At 42.4% G+C, this 25550-nt stretch overlaps 1 protein-coding gene across 3 annotated transcripts; it reads left to right on the top strand.

Moving 5' to 3' along the window:
* The first annotated feature begins 12503 nt into the window (after nt 1–12503).
* Nucleotides 12504–24958, top strand: ncoa5 (nuclear receptor coactivator 5). 3 transcript variants are annotated; one of them, XM_080846292.1, is made up of 11 exons: nt 12523–12594; nt 14909–15187; nt 15498–15605; nt 16954–17017; nt 18496–18777; nt 18917–19026; nt 20668–20797; nt 21642–21841; nt 22694–22898; nt 23204–23295; nt 23709–24958. In XM_080846292.1, the coding sequence occupies exons 2-11, from the start codon at nt 15025–15027 to the stop codon at nt 24413–24415; spliced, it is 2061 nt and encodes a 686-aa protein (XP_080702418.1). In that variant the 5' UTR covers nt 12523–12594; nt 14909–15024; the 3' UTR covers nt 24416–24958. The 3 variants fall into 3 exon arrangements, with proteins under 3 accessions (XP_080702420.1, XP_080702419.1, XP_080702418.1); XM_080846293.1 differs by lacking the exons at nt 14909–15187; nt 15498–15605 and having other exon boundaries at nt 12510–12594; XM_080846294.1 differs by lacking the exons at nt 14909–15187; nt 15498–15605; nt 16954–17017 and having other exon boundaries at nt 12504–12594.
* Nucleotides 24959–25550: the final 592 nt, after the last annotated feature.

The following is a 25550-nucleotide window of genomic DNA, read 5'->3' as shown; positions in this document are numbered from 1 at the left end:
TCCCCTGAAATCAATTTTTGATTAGTTGTGGGTCAAAAGGCCTACTTCATCAGACCTTTTAGTGAAAGGTAATATTTAGCAAAGCTGGTCTTGCAAGATTGATGCTAAAGAAACCGAAAGCAAAACCGCTGCCTCACTCTAAGTGATGCAGTAGCTTTTCTTTTATTGGTTATAAGTAAGGAAGTTGAGAGAGAGAAAGAGAGAGCGTGAGAGAGAGACTTTAATACAAGCCAAATGTAGGATTAACGTTACAATAGGCACCCTTTCTACCTAAGCTATAGGCCTACTTATAAGAGAGCAATGCAGGCTGTTCTGATCCTTTTCTTCCTACCCTTATCATATGGCGGTGAGTTTTTTCCGTTAATTTAATTAAATGCAGCTGATCCATTTGTAAAGGCGAACAAATGTGAAAAGTTTTATTTAAATAAAAAGCAACGATCAAGGGAGACCTGCTGTCAATCGAGTAAAAAATGCAGCCTTAGTTTTTACTCCTTTTTTTAAATGATGTATTACTTTTTGTTATGAGATTTCTCTCTTACATGTCACATTAAAACTTCCTCTTCCAAAAATGTCATAACTCGCGTGACCGTTTCAATTTTAAGAAGAAACCCACGCCTAATTATCTCTGCAATTCATCAGACTAATGCAACTGTTTAATCTCGCTGCCTTCATATATGATGCTGCTGGGTATGCTTTTATTCTGTTTGTATGACCTGCAACTTGTTTTGGATCCTATTCATTGTATAGTATAGAAGGCAACATATTAGTTTTGTCGATTCAGCAATGGTCTTTAAATGTGATAAACGAAGCAGGACTTGACTGCCTATTCAGAGAGTAGAATTCTGGTCAAACCAGTTAGATTGCAGAACCTTAACCCTTGAGGATGGATGCTACATTAAGTTAGCCAAAGGACTATGAGGTGTATTTGTCAAAGTAGAAAGCAGGTTTGAGAATTGAAATGACATTTAACTATTTTATCACAGGCAGTAATCCACAAATGAATACTGGTGATACAGTTAACTGTCACATATATTATACATATTCGACTGTGTTCCAATCAGTCTACTGGAGCCAACTTGTTTTCGTCGAGATAAGCTAAACTGTCACACCACTTCTCTTATAAGATATGTCATGTGAACTGACTCAGTAGTTTATGTAAACAACCCCCCCCCCCATGCCTTTGCTTTTGCCACCGCAATTGTATCAGTCATGCTTCTTACGAAGGACCAGAAGGCAGAATTAAATTGCGCAATTGTGAAGGGCATACCACTTCCTCTCTTTGAAACTGCTGGCAGACATTGTTCCCCATCTGTGAGGAGAGCTGAATAACACAATCATATGATATGCTCAACCCCAGACGTGCCATTCTCTGCACAAACAGCATCAGTCCTTTGTAAAAAGGAACTGGTGTCTCCTGTGAAGTCCGGTGTCTGGCAAAAGCTGCTATCCCTGGTGACCGCTTATGCTTAAGGGTGTTGAATGTAAGCAACTGAGCAATTGCAAGTACTGCTGGAAATGTTTCTTCTTCCATCTGGTCCTGATGCTGGATGCCTGTGCCTGCTCTAGGACCATGTTCACCAGGGTAAGCATCAGGGGTGACACAGAGTCCTCTTGGCATCTTTCAGGGGAACCAGTAAATGGTTTGGCCACACCAAATGTCTGACAGCGGACAATTTGTGCAGCATGTGCGATGTGCACAGCATCTTCGTCACTGTCCTGCTCATAGGCTTTGGCAAGAGCAGCACCAACATCTTCTTCAAAGGCCATCAGGACATCTCTTCCCTTCTTGTATTAATGCATATCAGGAAATTCAGCAAGAATCCTCTCCCCCAGTCGTGTAGAGTTCATTCTGATATCAACTCCAAGCTGTTACATTCCTGACTCGTAGAGCTGGGCAAGTTTAGCCATCTGTAGATTGGTGCTGTCTCCTCATCTTCCCTGGTCTCTTCTATGTAAAGGACCAGCTCAGCAAACACAATGTCGGAGACTGATGCTGCATTTCCCTAGCCATTATCATCGAGGCCTTCTAGGTTGGCCTCTCTGGCACGATTATAGAGCCCTACTAGGCCCTTGATGTGATACTTTGCTTTGATGGCCACAATGTCCCCAGCATTAAGTTGCCGCAGTAGTTCTGTGTCTTCAAGTAAGGTTGAAGTGCGCACCCGTTGGTCCAATTGAAATGTTGCAGCTTCACGAAGGCCATCATGGCCAGCAGGTTGTCTGCAGAAGAAGCAGGTGTCTTGTCTCATTTCAGAAGTATTAGGTGACCTGGACCTTGTGTGCTTGTATTCTGGCTGTTGGTCATGACTTGCAATGCCTGTTCCCAGTGTTGTTGTTGCGCTCTTTGCAGCTTAGTTATATTTGTACTTCAGCCTGCATTTTTTTGTGGTATTGAGCTTTCTCCGCAATCATTGCTGCTTCAATACTTTGGGCCTCATCCATTCTTTCAAGTGGGAGGGTTGAAGGTAGCTGGCTCAGTTCATGGAACTGAATCAAATGCTCTGCAAGTAAACTGTGTTCACTTCCCTTGTCTGTTCACTAGGACTGCAAAAGGACATGTCAATGCCTGTGTCTTGTCTTCTTGACATATAATACAGAGCTTCCAGTCAGTCTTGGTTGTGCAACAAGTTAATGGTCCTTGACCATTAAGATGCACAAGCTTGAAGTTCTTATAAATGTTTCTATAACTACTCTATAAACTTTTTTGCAATTCAGTTTTCATACCAATCATGGCCGCCATCTTGAAAAGATTTATCATTGAAATTGCTGTTCCCAGGAACAATGAATGGTAGATACATTGAACTAATTAGGTACTCAATATCATTAAATATCCATCCATAAAAGAAAACGGTTGCCAATGGGCGTCATATTGAATCATGAAATCATCTTCATCCACATCTTTTTGGAATGCCTTTGGCTATAACCTCCGTTCTGCATCCGCAAACACCCTTGAAGCCACCAGAACTAAGCTCTGCACCATGGGTGACCGGGCTTTCTCCTCTGCTGCCCCAAGGCTGTGGAATGCCCTCCCTGACCATCTCAGGGCCCCACAGTCTATTGACGTTTTTAAAAAAGGCCTGAAAACGTATCTTTTTTCAAAAGCTTTCTGCTAATTATTGTTCATTGTTGTTGTTGTCTTATATGTATATGTAGCACTTTGAGATCTGTATGATGTAAAGTGCAATACAAATAAAATGTATTATTATGACTATTATTATTATAACTGTACGAAATGTCATGCTTTTTTTTTTATACAAAATTAACAATTGTCACGGTTAAGTGCACCATTTACAGGGCAACCTATCCTTCTCCTTCTACCTCTTCCTGTCTCTACATATCATATTGTACTATGTCATTGATACTGATGAAGTGGCCATATTACTCGTTGGTCTCTTTGGGTGCATAAGGTATCGTCTCTCAGTTTATAACCTTACCCTAATCCAGGTTCGTAATCCTGAGTGGCTCTCCCACCCAAACCCCTTCCCTTATGCTAACCTGGGTTCCTATCTAAGTCCTACCTGTGAGACCCTGCGGAGCAGCATCCGCATCTCCCTGACATACGTTGGTTGGTTGACATACACCTTGATCGGTTGGTACCGTTGGAGACTCTCAAGCAAGACAGACAATAGACAGACAATGTACGTATTATTTACAGACAATACATAATATAAAAACAATATACAGAATATATATAAAAAACAAGTAATAAACAGTACATAAAGTGTTTGTGGTAGTGCACACAGCAATCATTTGTATTTGAATACAATTGTGATGTATGATTATTTGTACACTATAGTACTTGTAGATGTGAAGCAACGTGCAAAACTATCTGAAGAAACAAGAGCATCTATGGCATAGCAGATGATCCTGGTCAGCTAGTTTGTGGGGATGATGGCGTCAGGAAAGAAACTACTCCTGTGTGTTTTGGTAGTTTTGTTATACAGGGTTCTGTAGTACCTGCTGAAGGGGAGGAGTTGGGAAAGGCTGGGTCTAAGGATGGTCAGGGTCTAAGGAAGGGCAGGGTCTAATGAATCTGTAATGATTTTCACTGACTGAGTCCCGGTTCTTGAGGAGTGCAAGTCCTGGAGGGTGGGCCGGGGGGCACCAATGTTTTTTTCAGCAGACCCTACTGTTCACTGCAGCCTGTTCCTATCCTGTTCACTGCAGCCTGTTCCTATCCTGTTTTGTGGCTGCTCTGAACCAGATTGTGATGGATGTGCACAGGACGATCTGGTGACTGCGGTGTAGAGCTGGCACAGCAGCTTCTGTGGCAGACCATACTTCCTCCATTACCAGCGAAAGCACAACCTCTGCTGGGACTTTTTGAGGATGGAGTTGATGGTGGTTTCCCACTTCAGGCCTTTGGAAATGGTTGTTCCCAGAAACTTGAAGGACTCCACAGTTGACCGAGGGCTGTTGGGTAGTGTGAGGGGGAGCAGTCTTGAGTTCTGAGGGGTATCTCCTGAAGGCCACTGTCATCCACAGTCTCCTGTTGTTTGCGATGTCTTAGGCCCAGTTTACACGAACCCTACATTGCCTAAATCAGGAGAGAAATGTGTCCGGATCTACCTTTCATTTACACGAACCCGGTGGATTGGGTCACTGAATCCGCATACTTTTGAATTGGGTCTCCAAAGTGAGTAGATTCGAATACACAAGGCTGAAAGTGAAGCCCTGATAAACATATCGCACAAGGTTTATATAGACAGAAGTTTAGTTTTCAGCAGGGATAACCTCGTGGTGGATCTCTGACATCCGAGGCTCCCTATATTGCAAGGATGGCAGTTTTGCACAAGGTAGGAAGAAGCTTATCACCTCTGCTCTAAACATGCTCTTGTACAAATGCAGACTCAATGGCACCTAATATTCTAAGCTACACACACACAGAAACACAGAAAAGCAATGTTCCTGCTTACATAAGTACATGATTCATATAATGTTCTTAATAATACAAGGCACTTGATTATTATATTCTTAAGTCATTAACAGTGTTTGGATATTATTTCCTTCAGAAACAGACTCAGCTTTTTCGAAAATTCACGAAGTACTCTGAAACAGTCATGTTGGCATCGTATCAGGTGGCATGGAATATTGCTCAAGCAAAAAAAGTACTATAGTGAGGGAGAGGTTGTGAGGTCTTGTGCACGTGATGTCGTTGCTATCCTCAACCCTGACAATGACAGATTAAAGCAGTCTCTGTCAGACCTGCAGCTGTCACGGCACACCGTTTAACAGAGGATATCTGACATTAACAACGTAATTGAGACACAGTTATGTTCACAGATTTTTTCTTTCTGTGAGTGAGTTAGTTGGAGTGTGTGTGTGTGTGTGTGAGAGTGTGTGTGTGTGTGTGAGAGTGAGAGAGAGTGTGTTGTTAGTTATTTTACTGCCACCTTGCTCTTCTCTATTTTGAAAACATGATCATTTATGAAATACAATTATTATTCTCCGTCACCTCCTCTCTATGGCTCTTATGTTATGTTGAACCATTTCATGCCATTGATGGTCTGGTATCAGTGTGGCTCTTCGAAAAGTGTGTTCGGTTTTATTATGGCTCTTTGAGCTGGACTGGTTAGCCACCCCTGAGCTGGTTGGATCTCGACTTCTGTCTTCTGACACTTTGTGGGCATGCTCCATGACGTCTTTACAGTAGATTCAACCATTCCGCTCTGCTCTAGCGTTTCCGTGTAAACACAAATAAAATTAGCATTTTCTTGACACTGCTCCATGTATACTCGATAAAAAAAAAGTACCGGATCCGAATGAATCCGGAATCAGGCAATCTACGGTTTGTGTAAACGTGGCCTTACAGGTGAAGTTCAATGTGCTGATCCAGAAGGCAATATGAATGGACTCAATGTCCCCAAAGTTCTTGCTCTGTTCCTTTGTTGGTTTCCTGTTAAGCCACATTCAGTATTTATTTTTCACCAAAATATAATGTTTTCTATGTGTCAAACTTTGTCAGGATTCCACACATCAAAATGGTTTCTTTGTATGCCCATCAATGTTTCTATGTAGCTTTGAAATTGAGGTTACTTCATATGTTCATCTTTCAAATCAGCTGGAAGTGCCTGGATATGCGATTGGTATAGATAATATAAATGCTTGTCTTGTTAAATCAATAAAATAAATATTGCCTTTCTTTTCTTACAGCATTCAGTGTCTTTGATTTTTGTTTTTCAGCAAACCATACCATGCAGCGGCACTTCACAGCCATGCCAGGAATCAAAATCTTCCCAGAGTATTTAGAGTCTGAGAGGGTTGATGGTGAAATCATTACTCATTATTCCAGCGTCACAGAGAGGAAAGTCCCAGTGCTGACGTGTTTGAAGGACGTTCTGGATCCGCAGTACTGGAATACTTGCACTAAGCAGTCAAAGGATGAACAGGAGTTCTTCATAAGTGCTACTGAGCAAATACAAAAGGATTACAAGCAGACTGGTGTGTGAGTGGGCATATACACATGTACACTTGTGCGTGAGTGGGCACATACCCATGTACACTGGTGTGTGAGTGGGCACATACACATGTACACTGGTGTGTGAGTGGGCACATACACATGTGCACTGGTGTGTGAGTGGGCACATACACATGTGCACTGGTGTGTGAGTGGGCACATACACATGTGCACTGGTGTGTGAGTGGGCACATACACATGTACACTGGTGTGTGAGCTGGCACATACACACATACACTGGTGAGTGAGTGGGCACATACACATGTGCACTGGTGTGTGAGTGGGCACATAAACATGTACTCTCTGTCCATATGCATTGCTACTTTAAGTGACTGAAATCATGAGTATAAGATGTGTCAGGCGATACAAAAGTACAAAAGGTGTTCATCGTGGCCTAGACTTTTAGAAAGACTTAGACCTGTTTTCACTTCTCATCCTGTGGAGACTCCATTTGTCGACCAAGACAGGAAAGATGGTGATTTTTCCCCCCAGATTATTGAATCAGTGGTAATGTTCCCAATAATGATCTGTTTTACAAACTAGACGTCAAACTGCAACTAAGTACACAAGAACCGTATTTCACCCGTGATGGTCTACTTTGTAATGTTACTTTAAATGTGTTTCTCTCTTGCAGGAATGCATGTATTGCAGGGGATACGTGGCTGTTGGTGGGAGGACGAGAGTGGAGCCACACATAGTTACATACAGAATGGGTATGATGGAGAGGACTTTTCCATAATTCATGAAAATGAATTATCTGGCAAAGATGTGTCGGACATAAACAGGGTTGCAGGAAAGGAACCATATCCACCGACTTGTATTGAGCGGCTGAAAATGTATCTTCAATGTTGGAAAGGATGCCTGGACAAGATAGGTACAGCAGCACACAAAATACTTTTAACTTACGAATGTCTCACATATTAAGGCATGAAATATGGCCAAGATTAACCCTTGGTACCTGTGAACTAGATTTTGTCTTATTTTACACAATGTTTGATCATTTTGCTTGTTAATTAATGTTTGTAAATTAATACTGCTACCTTAATTTTATCTCATCTTTAAGGTGCACATTTGGGTGACAATTTTCACGCTAGCTATATAATTTTTTATTTTTCTCTTCATGTGTTCTTTCTCCAAAAGTGCCCCCTGAGGTCTCTGTGTTCCTGAACTCCTCTTCAGTGGTGGTTCACGCTACAGGTTTCCACCCAAAGGCAATAAACATGACCTTGAAGAGAGATGGAGTAAAGACGAAGAAGGATGTGCATGTGGGAGAGACGCTGCCCAATGGGGATGGAACCTTCCAGAAGAGAGCTGAGATCACATTGTCACCTGAGGAGAGAGAGAGAAGTCAGTACACCTGTGAGGTGGAACACACAAGTGGAATCATCATTAAGACCCTGACTGAACCAGGGTGGTCCTCAGGTGAGATGGCGGAGATGTTTATTCTCACACATTACTCTGTGTCTGTTGTTGTCTTTTGTTGTGTCTTAATATAAGGATTAAAGATAAGAGAATATGACAATAACAATATATTTTGACTTGAAAAAGATCGCTGTGGCATTCTGTTCAAATTTCAAAATCTACACTTCACAGATGTGTTTGTATTGATCTTGATGCGAGTTACAGGACAGGTAAAAGTAGGTCAAAGTTAGAGGGCTGCCTACTTACAGCCATGTCCATCAGTAACAGGGATTTCTGAATATCTGTTTGTTTTCTGAGTCAGATGTAAATAACGTAGATTTCAAAACACTGTAATAATGACTTTGGGATAATTTAGGGAGATGACAGCGACATGTCTAATAGGCCTAATAGGCTGATAGTTTGTAGGCCTATACTAGTGTAAATATGTGAAAATAAACAAAGCTCTTTTATTCGCATGAAAGTTACATGGCGATGCTATAAGTCTATGAGAGCTAATGATGTTAATCTAGAATTTCATGCTATTTTGTTTTATGCTAAGTAAAACTCACAGCATTATTGGTATTTTATTGTGTATCTTAACGCACTTGTAATTGTTTTATTACAGGCCTTATTATTGGGATGTCGTCAATTGCTGCATTTTTTGTAGCATTTGTGGGTGGCCTAGTGTACTACTTGTACTATCGAGGTAAGAGAAGACCTTGTTTACTTTAGTACTGTAATGTTAATTTTCACTGTACTGTATCATGCAAAATCAGTTTTCATAGAAATCAGCAAACATGTTTTTTAATGTTTTTACGGCTTGATCAATTCCATTCTGTGATGGTTACATCGTAAAATATATAGTCTCCATCCTTATTGTCAATATGTAGTATGTAGTAACAGAAGACCTTTTTTTAGATTTTTTTTTATAGGTACAGTACAGACGTTAATAACAATCTTGTCTACTCTTATAAATCCAAGCTGTTGTTGGTGTTTACAAGGCACACCTGTTAATTGTTACCTAATTAGCTCTCTAATCTTAGTATTTTTTATTATTTATTATTTATTTATTTTTTACTACTCACAGCACTGGACATGTTAAAATGATACTGCATGAAAGTCATCAGCTTTAAAAGGATGTAGGCCTATGTGCTGTGATTTTAAACTGCAATATTGTTTTGCAGGCCAGCGTTCTTCCACATCACAGGGTGGTACAGGATCTGCTCAAGTTCTGTTGGCTGATCCAAGCGTGAGAGTTCCTGGCATTACATCTGCTGTCTCTTCAGACCACACTGGTGGATAAGGGCTAATCCATCAGATGTAATACTGGCACAATCGCAATCTGCTGAACCTTTGATGCCAGAAAACGCTCAGTTCTGTACAGTTCTAGATTACATAATAATAATAATAATAATTCATTTAATTTGTAGTGCACTCTACATTCAAACAGAACCTCAGAGTGCTACATAGTTAAAAACAGCCCATAACAAAAGCATAGTTTAAAGAATAATACTTTTTTAAAAAGTAGGAAACGCCTTTCTGAATAAAAAAGTTTTTAGGCCAGTCTTAAAACAGTCTAGTGTCTGTGTTGCCCTTAAGTGGTAGGAGAGGGAGGCTGTTCCACAGGCGCGGCGCTGCAAAGAAGGCCCGGTCGATGGTGCGTAGCCTGGTGTTTGGGACCTGCAGGAGCAAACTGTTTTTGGATCTGAGGGTTTTGTTTGATGTTTGGGGAGTGATGAGTTCTTGCAGGTAGGGTGGTGCATGACCGTTTATGCATTTGGGGTGTGAGTAGGAGGACTTTGCAGTCAATGCGGGATGAGACAGGGAGCCAGTGTAGTGAGTGTAAAATGGGTGTTATGTGGTTGTATTTCCTGACTCTCATCAGGATCCTGGCAGCGCTGTTCTGGATGTACTGCAGCTTCTGGATGTTCCTGCCAGTGATCCCAGTGAACAGTGAATTGCAGTAGTCCAGTCTTGAGGAGATTCTCAGCATCTGGCAGGGTTAAAGTGGGGCGGAGCTTGGAGATGTTTTTGAGATGATAGGAGATTTTGCACAGATGCTTTAAATGATCATATAATTTATATGATCATATCGTAACTATCTTATTAATACTTCAATATTTAGTTACTTTCACATAGTGTCTTAACTCAGACCCTGTAGCAGTAAACAGTGAAACATGAGAGAGTATTGAGAATAATACAGCCCTCTATAACAAGTTCCTGGTATTACATCCGGTATTCATTTTCTAATGATAAATTCTACCAGCCATCTTTTTCACCAGTGATCATTTTGTCATCGTACTTTTGTGTGTGACTATCTTTTCTATAATGTTTCACCTGATTAAATAAAACAACCAATACACATTTTCTTATAAAAAATGATTAATTCACTATTTATTCACTTATGGTTATACATTCTTTATTTATTTTATAACAAACTCAGAACTTTAACAATCACACACACTCCTCTCTCTTCCTTCCTTCAAAATTCCTCCTCATCAGAATCTGAATCAGATAAAGCAGTTTTCCAAAACATTAAACACAAAAGCAACTCAGGTCCACAACTGACTTGTGTTTGAGTTGTCATATTCAGATCATTTAAGAAATTCTTTGCTGACAGCTAGTACAGTTATTGTGCAACAAACTTACGTATTCTGCAAGACAAGTGGCATCGCTTCTGGTCCAGATCCTCGGTACGAGCTGGAGTTAGCGTTGTTTTATTCAAGATGCCTCTTGGAGCTGCGAAAAATCAGTTTCAGTTTTCTATCGAATCTGCAGGTTGACGTCTAAAATTCCTGCCACCAACATACAGTAGTTAAGGGGTTCAAGCTAGGGTAACCTCATACGTCTGCGATTAAAAGGCTATACAAAGACATAATCATGTTATCAATTAATTTTACCAGTATCAAACAAAGACAGGCTGACTGGTGCGGTCAGCATGAGGGAGTCGGTTGCACGTCTGTGGGGAAAAGCGAAAAGCCATACTGCCTGAGAGTAACGTTAGGGATGGGGTGGGTGTTAGAGATCTCAGTCAGTTCCAGTTCAGGGACAATGGGCCTCACTTTCTATGTTTCTTCTGAAATGTTTCTTATGGACTTAGGGAAACCAACATAAGAAAAAGATCTCCGCCAGATTAATGAACGCCTGAAAATGTATTCTTACGCAGCCGAAGTGTTCTCGGCTGTGCTCCCCTGAATGAGGTTTCTTACATTGAACGTGTGTTCTCGTGCACCTGAATTTGCATACATATACAGCCGCGGAAAAAATTAAGAGACCACTTCAAAATTATCAGTTTCTCTGGTTTTACTATTTATTGGTATGTGTTAAAGTAAAATGTACATTTTTGTTTTATTCTATAACCTACTGGCAACATTCCTACCAAATATCAAATAAAAATATTGTCATTTAGATCATTTATTTGCAGAAAAAGGACAATTGGTCAAAATAGCAAAAAAGATGCAGTGTCTTCAGATCTCGAATAATGCAAAGAAAACAAGCTCATATTCATTTTTAAACTACACAATACTAATGCTTTAACTTAGGAAGAGTTCAGAAATCAATATCTGGTGGAATAACCTTGATTTAAAATCACAACTTTCATGTGTCTTGGCATGCTCTCCACCAGTCTTTCACTTTGCCGTTGGGTGACTTTATGCTACTCCTGGCGCAAGAATTCAAGCAGCTCGGCTTCTTTTCAGGGCATGTGACCATCCATCTTCCTCTTGATCACATGTCAGAGGTTTTTTATGGGATTCAGGTCTCGAAATTGGGCTGGCCATGACAGGGTCCTGATCTGGTGGTACTCCATCCACACCTTTACTGGCCTGGCTGTGTGGCATGGAGCATTGCCCTGCTGGAAAAAACACTTCTCAGAGTTGGGGAGCAGTGTCAGAGCAAAAGGAAGCAAGTTTTTCTTCCGGGACAACGTTGTACTTTGCCTGGCTGAGGTTTGTAATAGACCATAATGATTGAAAAAAGCGGACTGGAGGGTCTTCTAGTTCGTCTTCTCTGATGAGTCCAATTTTCAGCTTTGCCCAACACATGGTCGTCTGATGGTTAGACGGAGACCTGGAGAGGCCTACAAGCCAGAGAGTCTTGCACCTACTGTGAAATCGGACTCATCAGAGAAGACGAACTTAGAAGAACCTCCAGTCCGCTTTTTTAAGTCGAAATCTTGAGTCCCCAGTGTTTGAGCCACATATCTGTGATTAATTAAAAGCAATGAATCACAAACTCATATAATAAATTAGATATATTTCTAACCGCTTGACACACCTAGTATTTAAATAGCTATCAATATCTTAGGGCAAATTATTATGGGCTACAAACTAACACACCAAGTCCGAGTCCTCATCTCCAATATCCCCGTCCGAATGCATGCTGGAGTCCAAGTCTATTCACGAGTCCTGAACACCGTACAGATTTATAGAGGACCATTACTAAATTGCAAGCAAAAACCTTAACAAAAAGTACACCTTTTTTGGGATACATACTGGGAGATCCTACTTTGACTGAGAGAAGAGGTCCACTGGAAGTTTGACTCGAGTCGACATGTTGGACATAGGCGTGGTTTCTGACGTAACGCGAGGGCCGGGTTAGATGTCCAACTTCGGCTTCCTACCTCCGCTTTCTCGACTCGTTCCGCGTCTCTGATTCAACTAAATTGTTAGGCGGGCTGGCCTAGTTTGCAGAGGACAAGCGTCGGGTTTGGACCATCTGGAAATCACAGGATTAAGGTAAGGAACATGTTTAGATGCCCTAACGTTGATTATAAAAGTGGTTGTGTTGTATTCGAAGGCGCTGTCAAGCAGGTCAGCCAGTCCGCAGGGCCATTTCTCCTTTCAGATTACAAGCTAGCTAGCTAGCTAGCTACAATGAGTTAGCTTAGGTATGATGGCTATTTTGATTAGCTAGCTGCCAAAATGAAGGAAGGTTTGTCTGCAAGCTAAGGCTAAGCTTGGCTACGTTTTTTGCCAAATATATAGAATTATGGGTTATAATCTTGGATATGGTTACATCAAGAGTTCATGGACTTTTCCCCTTAACTACTTTGTTAGGGGAAAAAAACAACTGATGTAGCTATAACGCCTGTATGCAGGTTAACTATAAGAATATTTAGCTAGCCAAGTCAACCCAAGTTGTACTATTTTGCTGGTTAGCCACGTAGCTAACTGTGAGTTCGTTTTAAGCCTACGGGTCAAATGTAAACTCTTAGACTAGTGGTGAGGGGTTAGTGTAAATAATTTGCAGCATTGACCTTGAATATTGAATAGTCTGAATACTGACGTCAGCTAGTTAGCGTGTTCTAGCTTTCACCTGTGTTTGCTAGCTAATGATGCAGCTTAGCTAGTTAGCGAGTATTAACTATCCACGAAGCCGACGTTACACTAGTTTTCATGTATTATATATGCCAGTACTGCCTAATTACAACATTTAGCAACGTCAAGTTTGATATATTTAATTATCCAACGTGAGATTCACGAGTTTCAGCTTCGTGCGTATGTGCTTGGTCAACACTCAAATCTGCAAGCTGTAGCATGGAAACGCATGGCTGTTAGCCGGCAGGCTAAAGTGCACTCAAAATGGACGTGGCCTTGTTTTATCTGCCTGCCCGTAGTAACCTAGGTAGCCGGATGTCTGAAATGGACCAGTTTATCATTAGCTAACTAGTTGGTGGTATCGAGTTTTGGATAGCTCACACTAACATTGGCTTGGTTGTTACTTCATCGTGATGAATTAATCAGGTAGTAACTTTATACCGCATGTCTTGGTCCATAGCAAGATGACCGGCTTATTTCCGATATTTTACGAGAATGATGTTTGCAACATTAAATGGCATTCTGACCTCTCGAAATGCATTAAACATGTTTGTGGTCTTGTTAATGTGGAAGTTGGAATATGTACCTGATTTATTCGCTCGCTCCAGACTCTCATTAATACACAATTTGGCTTGGCATCATTTGATGGCCCATATCAACACCCGTTCAGAGGCATTTTCTGTTTTTCTACACGTCGAGCTAAACGTCAAGTGCTGTGTGGCATCGCCAAGTTATCCACGTCCTAATTTTGAGTATGGCGGCCCTCATTTTCTGGGTTTGACTACATTTTGCACACGCAGTTCCCAGAATTGGATTTCTTAAACACGAAACTCTGATCGTCAAAGTCAAATGTATTTATCATGAAAATATTTCTATATGATCTTTTTGCTCTGATAGGACGGTAGGGGAAAATGTTAAGAAAATGAATGGTGCAAAATATGGAGCCTGCACTGTTTTTTGAAAGCATGATATGAAGTTAACTAGAGACGGATCAAATCCCAAACGCATAGTTTCTGCTTTTGTTAGTTGAAAGAATGGTTGTGGGTTTAACCCAAATATGGACAATGCTGTCGTTATGCAGGCCCTCAGTTCAACGATTTTTTTGAATGATTATCATTTGAGTAGGATTTCAAATCAACTAAACAAACTGATTTTGAAATTAGTGACACATTTTTCTGGAGCAAGCCATTTTGGTCCTTCTCAAGAAATTAGATAAACTGGTTTACTCAATAAGCAATTCCTTTAAATGGTATCAGAGGACAAGACCATTGCAAAGCATGTTTGGACATTTGTAGGTCATGGATGAGAATCAAGAAAAGCCCCATAATGTCACAATACTATAACTGCAATGCAGTTATGAAGATATCTTATTTGCATCCTACTGTCAACTGTGCAAGAAACCATTCTTGGTTTGCGTAATAGTTTAGCACACATTTAGGATTGTCATGAACCTGTGAATCATTCATATTTGGCGTCTGATGCATTTTCCTTCTTACGATTTGATATTGCAGTACTGTGTATAAATCATTTTTCCAACTCTTAGTTTCCTCCGATCCAAATAAAACCCAAGCTCAACCTTCAGGATGCCTGCTTTTATTTTGTGAATGCTGTCCATTCAGCTGACCATCATACATTTCCTCTGTTGTGCCAAATATTTTCTTTTTGCTGTGTTCCTCTGAGATGGTTTATCCATGCGGATCTCTCTTCTTCTTCCTCCCTGTTGATCCACCAGTGATTTCGGGACCTGTGAAAAGAAAACTTAACCTGCTAAAAGCTCATTAGCACATAGGGGAGACCCAATTAAGAGTTGAGAGAGAGAACAGGTCCTCACCCCGGAAGCCAGTAGCGATGTCTCGCAGAAGAAGCCGTAGTGCTAGCCCAGTGCGCCATACCACCAACAGCAATGACCCCCGCGACCTGGAAAGGAGGATTTTTGTGGGAAATTTGCCGACAACACTAATGGACACGAAGGATTTGGAAGAAGTGTTCAGAGAATATGGGAAGATAAATGGTTAGTAAGAACCATCATTCACGGATCTGAAAAGTTAATCTCAATGTAGATGCTTCTTTGCCTAAAAGTAAATTTTGTCCTGAATTTTGTCACATTCAAAAATCTCAGAATCCATGTTCGATTCTTTCGTAATACTATATGCCTGCTAAGTATTTACACAACAAGTATAATTTTAAGCTTAATTTTCAAATATTTTGTGACGAGTTGTTTTGTGGTCTGGACTTAAATACACCCTTCTTAAGGCTCAACTCAAACCACTCTTGCTTTTGAGGTTAAAACGCAAAGAAAAAAAATCTTCCTTTTTTAACAGCCTTGTCCATCTTCCGTGGATATGGATTTGTGCAGTTTGAACGAGTGGAAGAGGCAGAGGCTGCAAAGGCGGGACAAAACGGTCGATTTTATAAAGGGTATAAACTAGGTAAGACCTGACTGGTGCCTTGATAAGACTGTCAGGCAAGCCTAGTCACTACATGGGGGTGCACATAAAACCAACCAACATGGTCAAAATTAGAGAATAAGAATATTTCTGTCTGAGCATCAGTGACATTTCCAGATTTTTGGGGTTTTGTCTAGCATTCACATGTTTGTAGAGGATTCTTTGAATGTTTTGTCACTGATCCGTTTGCGTAATGCTCAGTCTGTGCTTCAAATGACTTGTTGAAATTTGGTTTTGACGCCTCTGATGTTGGAATCCAGTCCATGTAATAAATAAGCTTGCTTAAACTACCAACACAAGAATACCTGTTGCCTCTTATTTGGCTCATGAGTAATTGCTATCAGTACCGTGATGGGTACAGGCACATGGATGATAGATGTTAATGTACCATGTCAGTGGCGGTGGGAACAATTCGTAGAATACCACTAAACTGTCAGCCTGTGTCAGACACTTAAAAAAAAAAAGAATCATTCAACAACCCTGCTCTTGGCTTATTTAATGATCATGGTGGTTGGTCACTGTTTGTACCTCCTAAATTCACCTTTTGTGGTGGAAGGGTATCATTTAGTGTAAAGTTTATTCCCAGAGCAGGTAAAAAAAATACCTTTAAAACACTCCTACATTGAATTTTATTTGGTGCATTAAAAACATCCAGCTTTGTACTCCAGCTGGACATTTTCTTTAAATTCTATCTATTAATCTGATTGTCTGCAAAATTATCATTGCCTCAAGGTTTTATGGCACATGGAGCTAGGATGTGTGTAAGCGGTTACGTTTTTTCCTTTTTGATAGTTAATTTTTTTGGGACTGAGGTACCACTTTCCAACTAGAAAACGCCCTGTTGCCTGTTTTAAAATGTAGGAAGGCAGTAGATCGATGCAGACACCTGGCTTTGATAAATCATTTTAATTTACTTGTGAGTCACTACGATCACACAATTTTTTTTGGAGGGTCTGTGATATGGATTGAAACTTCAAGGTCAGTCCATCCATAAGTCTTACAATAAAATAAAAAGATGTATTGTACGGAAAAGAAGCAATACATTGTGATACAGAGCACAATAATAACATTAAGTTTTCAAATCTGTTTTGGAAGTCATCTGGAGCCCGCCAAGTTAACCCACCGCCACTGCTCTATATGGTTTTATACAACTTGTCGAATTATGCTTTTAAATGTACAAATTCACAATAAATAAAATTATGGTGTATTTCAGATTTGAAAGCAATGGGTCTCAGCAAAGCATCTCTTCTTTGGACGCTTTATTGATTTTTTTTTTTCTCCTTCCTTTTTTTCATTTTCATATTGAATGTGTGGATTGGTTTATTTTCAGATATAAATATGGCAGCGGAACGACGACACAGTAAAGCTCAATCCCGGCCGAGCCCTCCTCGAAGGTAATGTAACGCTCGGATGTGAAGACATAACAGCGTTTCTTCCCATCTGGTAATGCTCTCTGTTTTTTGTTTTCCACAACAATCTTGGCTTGCGTCCTCGTCGAACGCGTCGTCCATTCTTCAATTCGTCGTGCGATCCCTGGTTCAATTTCTCTCGAGATATAAACAAGAACTCTGATAGTACATGGGCTGTACCCTGAGCTTTTTTTTCTTTCTTCTCCCATCCGAAGTTCACTAAATAAAATAAGAAAGTCGTTCTGTGGGTGTCCTTTTCTCTCAGTGACTTTTTATCGTATCGTACATTATCGGATTGAAATGACTTCAGTGGACAATAGTCTGCTTTGAAATGGAGCATTGTTTGCATTTGTGTTGCATGTAATTCACATTCGTACCGCATATCCCATGGATTTGCTCAGTGTGAAACCTCCGTCGGAAAAGATCCTAATAATCTGGACGTGGGTTAGCATTTTGGTCAACAAAGAAAATCGACCATTTCTTTTACGTTCTGCTCAAAGCGACTATCTTATAAACATCCATCATAACCTTAAGATGTTGGTTAAACATGGGTTTCCAAAACATTTGTCCGTTTATCTCGCATCAATCGCCTTCAAATAACTAGGGTACGGGACGAGCACCACCTGCAGGGATGTTGCGTCTTTTGTCCTTCAATGCGTTGGATGGATAAGCAAAGAGTGCCTTTCAAGGTTGTCAACTCGCCATAATAGCGCAAAAACATTAAAAATATATAACCACCTTGTGAAGGTTTCGCGTCTCAAAACAATTAATCGTTGTGGCAGTTTGGAGGTGCCACAGTTTGGGAACTAGGTTTCAGTGGTCATCGTGCGTTATTTATCTGCCTTAACTACGAGCAGACCTTAAGATTCGCAAGGACAAGTGAACCCTGCCAAGGTTGTCCTTTAAACCCTAGGCAATGGCTTGACCAGGTGGACTTGGTCAATACTGTCGTTGAAACATTCAGCCGGTCGTGGTAAAAACCAAAAAAAAAAAAAACTACCTTCCGTCAAGTTCACGTGAAACAAAGTCTACTATTCACTTGTACGTCGTCTTTAAAGGCAACCCGTGCGTCCACAAGAAACTCGTTCCTACCAGCTGTCTCATTGGACTCCTAGGGTGAAGACCTTCTTGCCTTTGTGGTGTGAATACACATGCTGTCTAAGGTGCTGAAGCAGCCGTTCTGCAATATCAAAAGGCCGTCCTAGTCCAGCAGCCGTTGCTGTTCATTCCGAAGAAGAAATCCATTCGCTGCCTCTGTCGTTTTAACTTCTTCCATATATGGTTTTGCGTTGCACCAAATTAACTTGCGTAATCTCCACTGTTTCACGTGGTATAATGGTCTTCGTAAAAAAAAAAAAAAACCTAGGAATGGATGTTAAATGGTTATTAAAGGCCATCCTCTTGTGGTCTGTAACTTCTGCACTCTGTAGATTTTTCTGATGGTTGGTATTTGTCCCATGCAGGCACCCATACAGTGGGTATGGGGATGGCAGGGATGCCCGCCCTCGGTCACGCTCCCCTATGCACGGTCGTGAGTCACGAGATCACCGAGATGGCCGTGACCTGAGGGATCCCCCCCGTGAGCCCTCTCGAGAGCCACGCCCTGGACCGCCCCGTGAGCCCTCACGAGAGCCACGCCCTGGACCCCCCCGCGATCACGGACCTCCACGCGACCACGACCCCCGAGATCCTGCCTATGAGCGCTACCGGGGCCCTGAGGGAAGAGAAAAGGACCCTACTTTCAGGTGAGCACTTCATCTTCTTTTTTTTTTTTTTCCCCAAATCCTTGAAGGGGATTAGGTGATGGCAAATGTCTAGACGAAGGTATGAGTGCGAGTGTTAAATCAAATATCCACAAACCCCTAACGCACCATTGGCTTGCAGGGATGATGCCTATGAACGCCACTACCGAGAGGATGAGTACTACCGCAAGAAGGAACCATTCAGAGAGCCCTACAGAGAGCCATGGAATGGTGCCCGCCGGGAACCGGAAGGTGAGTTTCTGTCCTTTATTCGGAGGTTAACCACGTACTCGGAGTTAGCTTATCCAGGTTTGGCACTAAACCCCTACTACTACCCCTACCCCCTATACCCCCCAGGACAATTAAGTCATCACAAAGGCCAATACGTATTAACTTGGACCCTCACAGGTGCTAGACCTGCCTCCTAGGAATGTCAAAAAACAATATATTGATTATTGATCTGCACCTTATTTCCATCAAATTGCTCCTCATGATCGTCTAGCTGTCCCTTTAGTGTGTGCACTATAGGACTGGGATAAACGATTATTTTTTAAACGATTAATCTAGCGATTATTTTTTCGATGCATCGATTAATCTAACGATTAATTTTTTTCAGTTCGATTCGATTATCTCCCCATTAATTCACTAATAGCAATTTACTATACATGTTGATTTCTACATCTGGGGAAAAAAACATGAATCCCTTGACATTGCAATATGTGTTTGTTTATTGCTCTTCAAAATTCCAAAATAAAAAAGAAAATTGAAGAAAATCACCTAACCAGGTCATAAAAATGTTGTCTGTAACACTCAAAAACAGAATACATGGTTAAAGACAAAGAACCAGCTTATTTTTGTGTGGAGGAACGTAAGCATTCCAACATGCTCAGGAGTCAGGCTTGCCCTTTAATTCCAAAATAAAATTGAAAATTGAATAAGGATGAACAAAAAAAATGATGCATCGGCGCGAAATATTTTGCGTCGACGTATTTTTTGCGTCGACGTAATCGATGACGTCGACGCGTCGTCCCAGCCCTAGTGCACTACCAAAAACCCTCTGGTGTTTGTACCCAGCTCCGGCTCTGTCCAAGTCCAACCAATCAGAAGATTGCCTCAGGAGCACTGAAGGTGGGGTTGGGGGGTAATTTGATTGGCTATTGAGCTCCGATATCTCCAACCTTATGCCAGAATTGCAGACTTTAAGGCGTTATATTTATGTATATCCATACATTAAATGTGGATGTTGTTTTCTCATATGGTGACCGCTAGCAGCTAATTCGGCTGCCTCTCCATTGTTGATTGTGGGCTGTTGCTTGACATTTAGCGGAGGCGAGGTGTGACTGATAGCAAGTGACTCCGGTGGGTGGAATGCATGAGGGAAGCACTCCCGCAGTTCACATAGTTGGTAAAACAGATAAGATTGCATTTACTAACACCAATGTTGAGAACCTTTTGAGCTGCTTCATGTGCTGCCATACTGGGGGGGGAACTAGAAACGTTCCATTGAAGTCAACTGGAGTGGTTCTATTCTCTCTCTATACAGCACTGGATGAAACGGGTTCATTGTGTTCCCGGTGTGGGTCTTATGGTCTTATGAATAGAATCCGTGCCATGTATGGACTGCTGTTATCTGTGGCCTGACCGCATTCCATCTTCTTGGTCACTGCAAATAATCTGTGTATTTTGGCAGTTACCCACAAGCCACCGGTTGGTGACCTTTCTGATTTACAATAAGTGTGCTTTTTTCCCCCCTAACGTGAGCATTGATCTCTGCGTTTGCAGAGGATTGTAAACGAGAGAGAGTGAGTGCAGAAGAAAATAACCTAACCCTAGATTAACAATAAGTGTGCTTCTTCCTTAACGTGCGTATGATCTGTGTGTGTGTGTGTGCAGAGGATCGTATACGAGAGAGTGAGGCCAGAAGAAACGAGCTCTACAGGCAGTACTACGAGGAGCTTCAGCGGCGCTACGACACGGAGCGGCCAGTCGACTGCTCCGTCATCGTGGTCAATAAGTCACAGAAGTAAGTCCCTGACTCAGCCGTCAAATGATAAATGGACTGCGTAGATATAGCGCTTAGCATATTAATGCCACACACACATCTCTAAAAATAAGTCTGCGGCCTAGATTCACACGACATAGTTATAGGACTTATAACTCCCCATAAGAGTATATGGCTAACGCTTGCCCTTTTGTCTGAACTTTCAATCGTGTGTGTATAAACAGAGAGTATATAGGAAAGTATATATAGTTAGTATATAGGAGTTATAACTCCCCATAAGGAGTATATGGCTAACACTGACCTTTTCAATCGTGTGTGTATAAACAGAGAGTATATAGGAAAGTATATATAGTTAGTATATAGGAGTTATAACTCCCCATAAGGAGTATATGGCTAACACTGACCTTTTGTCTGAACTTTCAATCGTGTGTGTATAAACAGAGAGTATATAGGAAAGTATATATAGTTAGTATATAGGAGTTATAACTCCCCATAAGGAGTATATGGCTAACACTGACCTTTTCAATCGTGTGTGTATAAACAGAGAGTATATAGGAAAGTATATATAGTTAGTATATAGGAGTTATAACTCCCCATAAGGAGTATATGGCTAACACTGACCTTTTCAATCGTGTGTGTATAAACAGAGAGTATATAGGAGAGTATATATAGTTAGTATATAGGAGTTATAACTCCCCATAAGGAGTATATGGCTAACACTGACCTTTTCAATCGTGTGTGTATAAACAGAGAGTATATAGGAGAGTATATATAGTTAGTATATAGGAGTTATAACTCCCCATAAGGAGTATATGGCTAACACTGACCTTTTCAATCGTGTGTGTGTGTGTGTGTGTTTGAGCAGAGAGTACGCGGAGACGGTGGGCAGGAAGGCCCGAGACCTGGGCATGGTGGTGGACCTGATCTTCCTGAACACGGAGGTGTCGCTGTCGCAGGCCCTGGAGGACGTGGGGCGCGCACACACCCCCTTCGCCATCATAATTACCCAGCAGCACCAGGTGCACCGATCCTGCACCGTCAACATCCTGTTCGGCACGCCGCAAGGTACTTTCCCCTCACCTCCCATCAACCCTGCTCCCCACATTTAAATGATAAGTTAGAGGGTGGAAAGGTGATCAGGCGTCATTATCGACTTAAATACAGCGGAAGTATGGTCAGACCAAGCTCCTGTTAAAGGACAAAAGGCGCGCCGCAAGGTACTTTCCCCTCCCATCACCCTTCCCGCCCACATTTTTATTTTTATTTATTTTTTAAGATTTATATTATTTATAGGCTTTTTAGCCTTTTATTTTGATAGGACAGTTAAGTATTTCGGACAGGAGGAGAGGAGGAGTGAAGAGGTGAGGAAAGAATCGGGAAACGAGAGCAGGCCAGAATCGAACCTGTGTCCCCGCGGGCATTGTAGCTCGTAAATTAGGGGCTTTTTGTTTCCCGCCACATTTAAATGAAATGCAGGTTAGAGGGTGATCAGGCATCATTATTTGCTTTAAATACTACGGAAGTATGGTCAGATCAAACTCCTGTGAAAGCACAAAAGGCCTCGCCGTAGGTGACATTAGGGAATGTTTGGATGTTTTAAGGCAAAGCAGTTTTAAAAGTGTGTTTGGCTGAAGCATTTCCCTGGAATCGTGTATATTATGATGGCGGGAGAGCAATGTCACTGGTCTGGTGAGGTGAACCGGTTCACTGGTCAAGAATTTGGGAAATGTGCAGCTATTTATCTCTACAACCTTTTTGGTTGATGCACTGTAGGCAGCTGCCTCAAATGAAGAAAAGTGGTGTTGAAGTTGTTTTAGTGTGTGGTTCTAACCCTTCCTGGTGTGTGTTTAGTGTGTGGTTCTAACCCTTCCTGGTGTGTGTTTAGTCTGTGGTTATAACCCTTCCTGGTGTGTGCAGAGCACCGGAACATGCCCATGCAAGACGCCATGGTGCTGGTCGAGCAGAACTACCACGCCTACAAGGCAGAGCACCGCGACAAGGAGCGCGAGGAGATCGCCCAAAAGGCCGCCAAGATGGCCGACGATGTGTTGTTGAGAGAGCTCGACCAGGAATCACACCCCGTCTCCCTTCTGTCCACAGTCACACTACTGTCAGAGAACAGGTCAGTCTCTAACACACACACACACACACACACACACACACACACACACACACACACACACACACACACACAAACACACATTCACTCTCTCACACCCAGTGTGTCTGCAGTCTAGCACCTCCATCAGAAAACAGGTCAGGGCAATACGTCTATTCTCCACTCCAATCCTACTAAACTGCAAACCCACACACAGTGCACACCCACCACATGTACAGACGTGCTTATAATGGTGCTCAAGCTGTAATGACAGCATGTCGAGCTATTTTTCTGTCTATATTGATTGTGTCTCGGTCTCTGTCTCTCAGGTTCCTAACTCCAGAGGAGCTTGACCACCTGATTGAGTACCTGCGGGACAAACGGGAGCGTCTGGTCAGAGGCAGCGCTGATCCCCACACTGGTAGGCCACCACACACACACACACACACACACACACACACTGGTAGGCCACCACAGCTAGTACATCAGACACTAAAACCCACTGCATTTAAATCCAGATGATGGCGAATGTTTTTTGTAGAACTAAATAAATACAGCTGTTACGCTGATGTGATGTCTGCTTTATAGACACACACATACTGGCACTGTGTGTGTGTGGCCGTGGCCCTATTCTACCCAACACTGTCCAGTCTTATTTCTGTGCGAAACGATTGACGGATGGCTATAATCAGGATATCCTTCCGATGTAATTGTATTGCTTGGTGTGTATTGAGTTTTGACCGACACCCAGGTGACCCTTGTTTGTAATTGTGTGTCTGTGTCTGTGTGTGTGTGTGTGTGTGTGTGTGTGTGTGTGTGTGTGTTGCCGTGCAGGTTCTCACGCTGTTCATGCAGCTCCAGCGATGCCCCATGAAGCCATGCCCCCTGCCCAGCCCATGCCCATGTCTGCCGTGTCCCACCAGCCCCCCAGTCACCCGCCCCCCTCCCTCCCCTCAGCCAACAACCACCAGCAGGAGCTGCAGGCCAAGATCCTGAGCCTGTTCAACAGCGGGGCGGGAAGCTCTGTGCCGCCCCCTACCAGCTCCGCCGTGCCCCCGCAGCCCCAGGGCTATGGCTCCTCGCTGGGCGCCCAGTCTGCCAGCATGCCCCCCTCCCACCCCAGCGCGGGCATGGCCAAGATGAGCCCGTCCGCCACCCAGGGGATGATGACACGGCCCCCGCCCCGCCCGCAGGTAAGCGTGCCCCCCACCAGCTACGGCCTCCCCCCACCGGGCCGCATGGCGCCCCCCCTCCAGAGCGCCCCGCGCCCTCAGCTCTCCTCGGGCAGCGGCGGCATCAACTTCGACAACCCCAGCGTGCAGAAGGCCCTGGACACACTCATCCAGAGCGGCCCGTCCATCAACCACCTGGTCAACTCGGGCAGTGCGCCCCCCGCTGCCCCTCGCCCTGGCATGGGCCCTGGCATGGGTCAAGGCATGGGTCAGGGCATGGGTCAGGGTATGGGTCAGGGTATGGGCCAAGGTATGCCACCTGGTATGCCACCGGGTATGCCAATGTCCCACTACCCCCGCCATTACTGACTACCCCAACCCCCACTCCACCACTATGGACTGGAGGGTTAGACGGGGCTAGACTGTAACCAGTTGAAACGGCTTCTTTTTTGTTTTCCTGTGTCTCAAATGGTTAGATGGAGGATGAACGCTCACAGGTAGCTGTTGTCGGCCGGTCTGGGTCGGCTCCAAAGCTGGCTCTGCTCTAAGAACCAGTGGTGATCTGTGTGGGTTAATTTTTTTCTTCTCTTTTTTTTTTAGCTGTTCATAAATGCATTTTATTTTTAAGAAATGCTCTTTTTCTAAGCCTGCACTAGCATGTGGAATTTTTTTTAATGAAAAAGCCGTTCTAGTGACTTCCCTGTTTTGGCCATCATTTTTCAATTATTATTATTATTGTCATAGAATTTTGAATTTCTGGCAACTAGACGATTACATTTACAGATTGACTGTGCATTAACTGTGAGCCCTGAATTAAGGCAATTTTGACCAGTAATGTTGCTTTTATACATTCTTGTGACTTTGTAAATATTTGAAGATCTGTGTCGCTAAAATAAAAAAAAAAGTAAGAGTGTGTAGGATATCCTGTCGTTTCCTGTGAACGTCGTGTCGTAATAAATCTTTGTACACAGAAGCTGTAATAAAATGGTATTAGTTTATTGCATTTTGTGCTGACAAATCTATAAAATGGAATGGGCCATTGCTAGAAGCCATAGTGAGATAAGCATTTGAAGTGTAAGATAAAACTACAGTTGATCTTTTTTTTTGTGTGTGCCATGAAACACTATAGAGAATACATATTTATTTCCTTTAAAATATTGAACTTACACCGACACAAAAAAATAAACACTTCAACACTTACTGTACGTTATGTATTTACAAATTCTTCTTCCACCCCATCCCTAACCCACCCCCCCCCCCCCCCCCCCCCCCCCCCCCTTCCCCAAATAATTCAGGGGTGCACATATACGTACACACGCATTTACATACACACCCTCACACAAGGTTAAACACGGAAAAACACTAACACTTGTTAAGCAGACAACTCGCCACTCCAGAGCAGGCCAAGAAGCAGTAGAGGACTGGGGAAGACATGTCTACACGGTGTGAAAAAGGTTCAGTTCTTAAACTTCTACATCCACCTTTTTAAACATTCGTTCAAAAT

This window comes from Sprattus sprattus (assembly GCF_963457725.1).
Source record: "Sprattus sprattus genome assembly, chromosome: 10".
Classification (NCBI taxonomy): Eukaryota; Metazoa; Chordata; class Actinopteri; order Clupeiformes; family Clupeidae; genus Sprattus; species Sprattus sprattus.
The sequence above is the reverse complement of the archived record's forward strand: the minus strand, read 5'-3'. Positions and strand labels throughout refer to the sequence as shown.

What these genes read in the sequence shown, in the direction of transcription:
- ncoa5 (XM_080846292.1), top strand. Translation starts at nt 15,025, where the DNA reads ATGTCTCGCAGAAGAAGCCGTAGTGCTAGCCCAGTGCGCCATACCACC. An exon ending in GTGGTCAATAAGTCACAGAA is followed by an intron (nt 20,798 to 21,641) that starts GTAAGTCCCTGA and finishes GTGTTTGAGCAG; the next exon opens with AGAGTACGCGGAGACGGTGG. An exon ending in CCTGTTCGGCACGCCGCAAG is followed by an intron (nt 21,842 to 22,693) that starts GTACTTTCCCCT and finishes TGGTGTGTGCAG; the next exon opens with AGCACCGGAACATGCCCATG.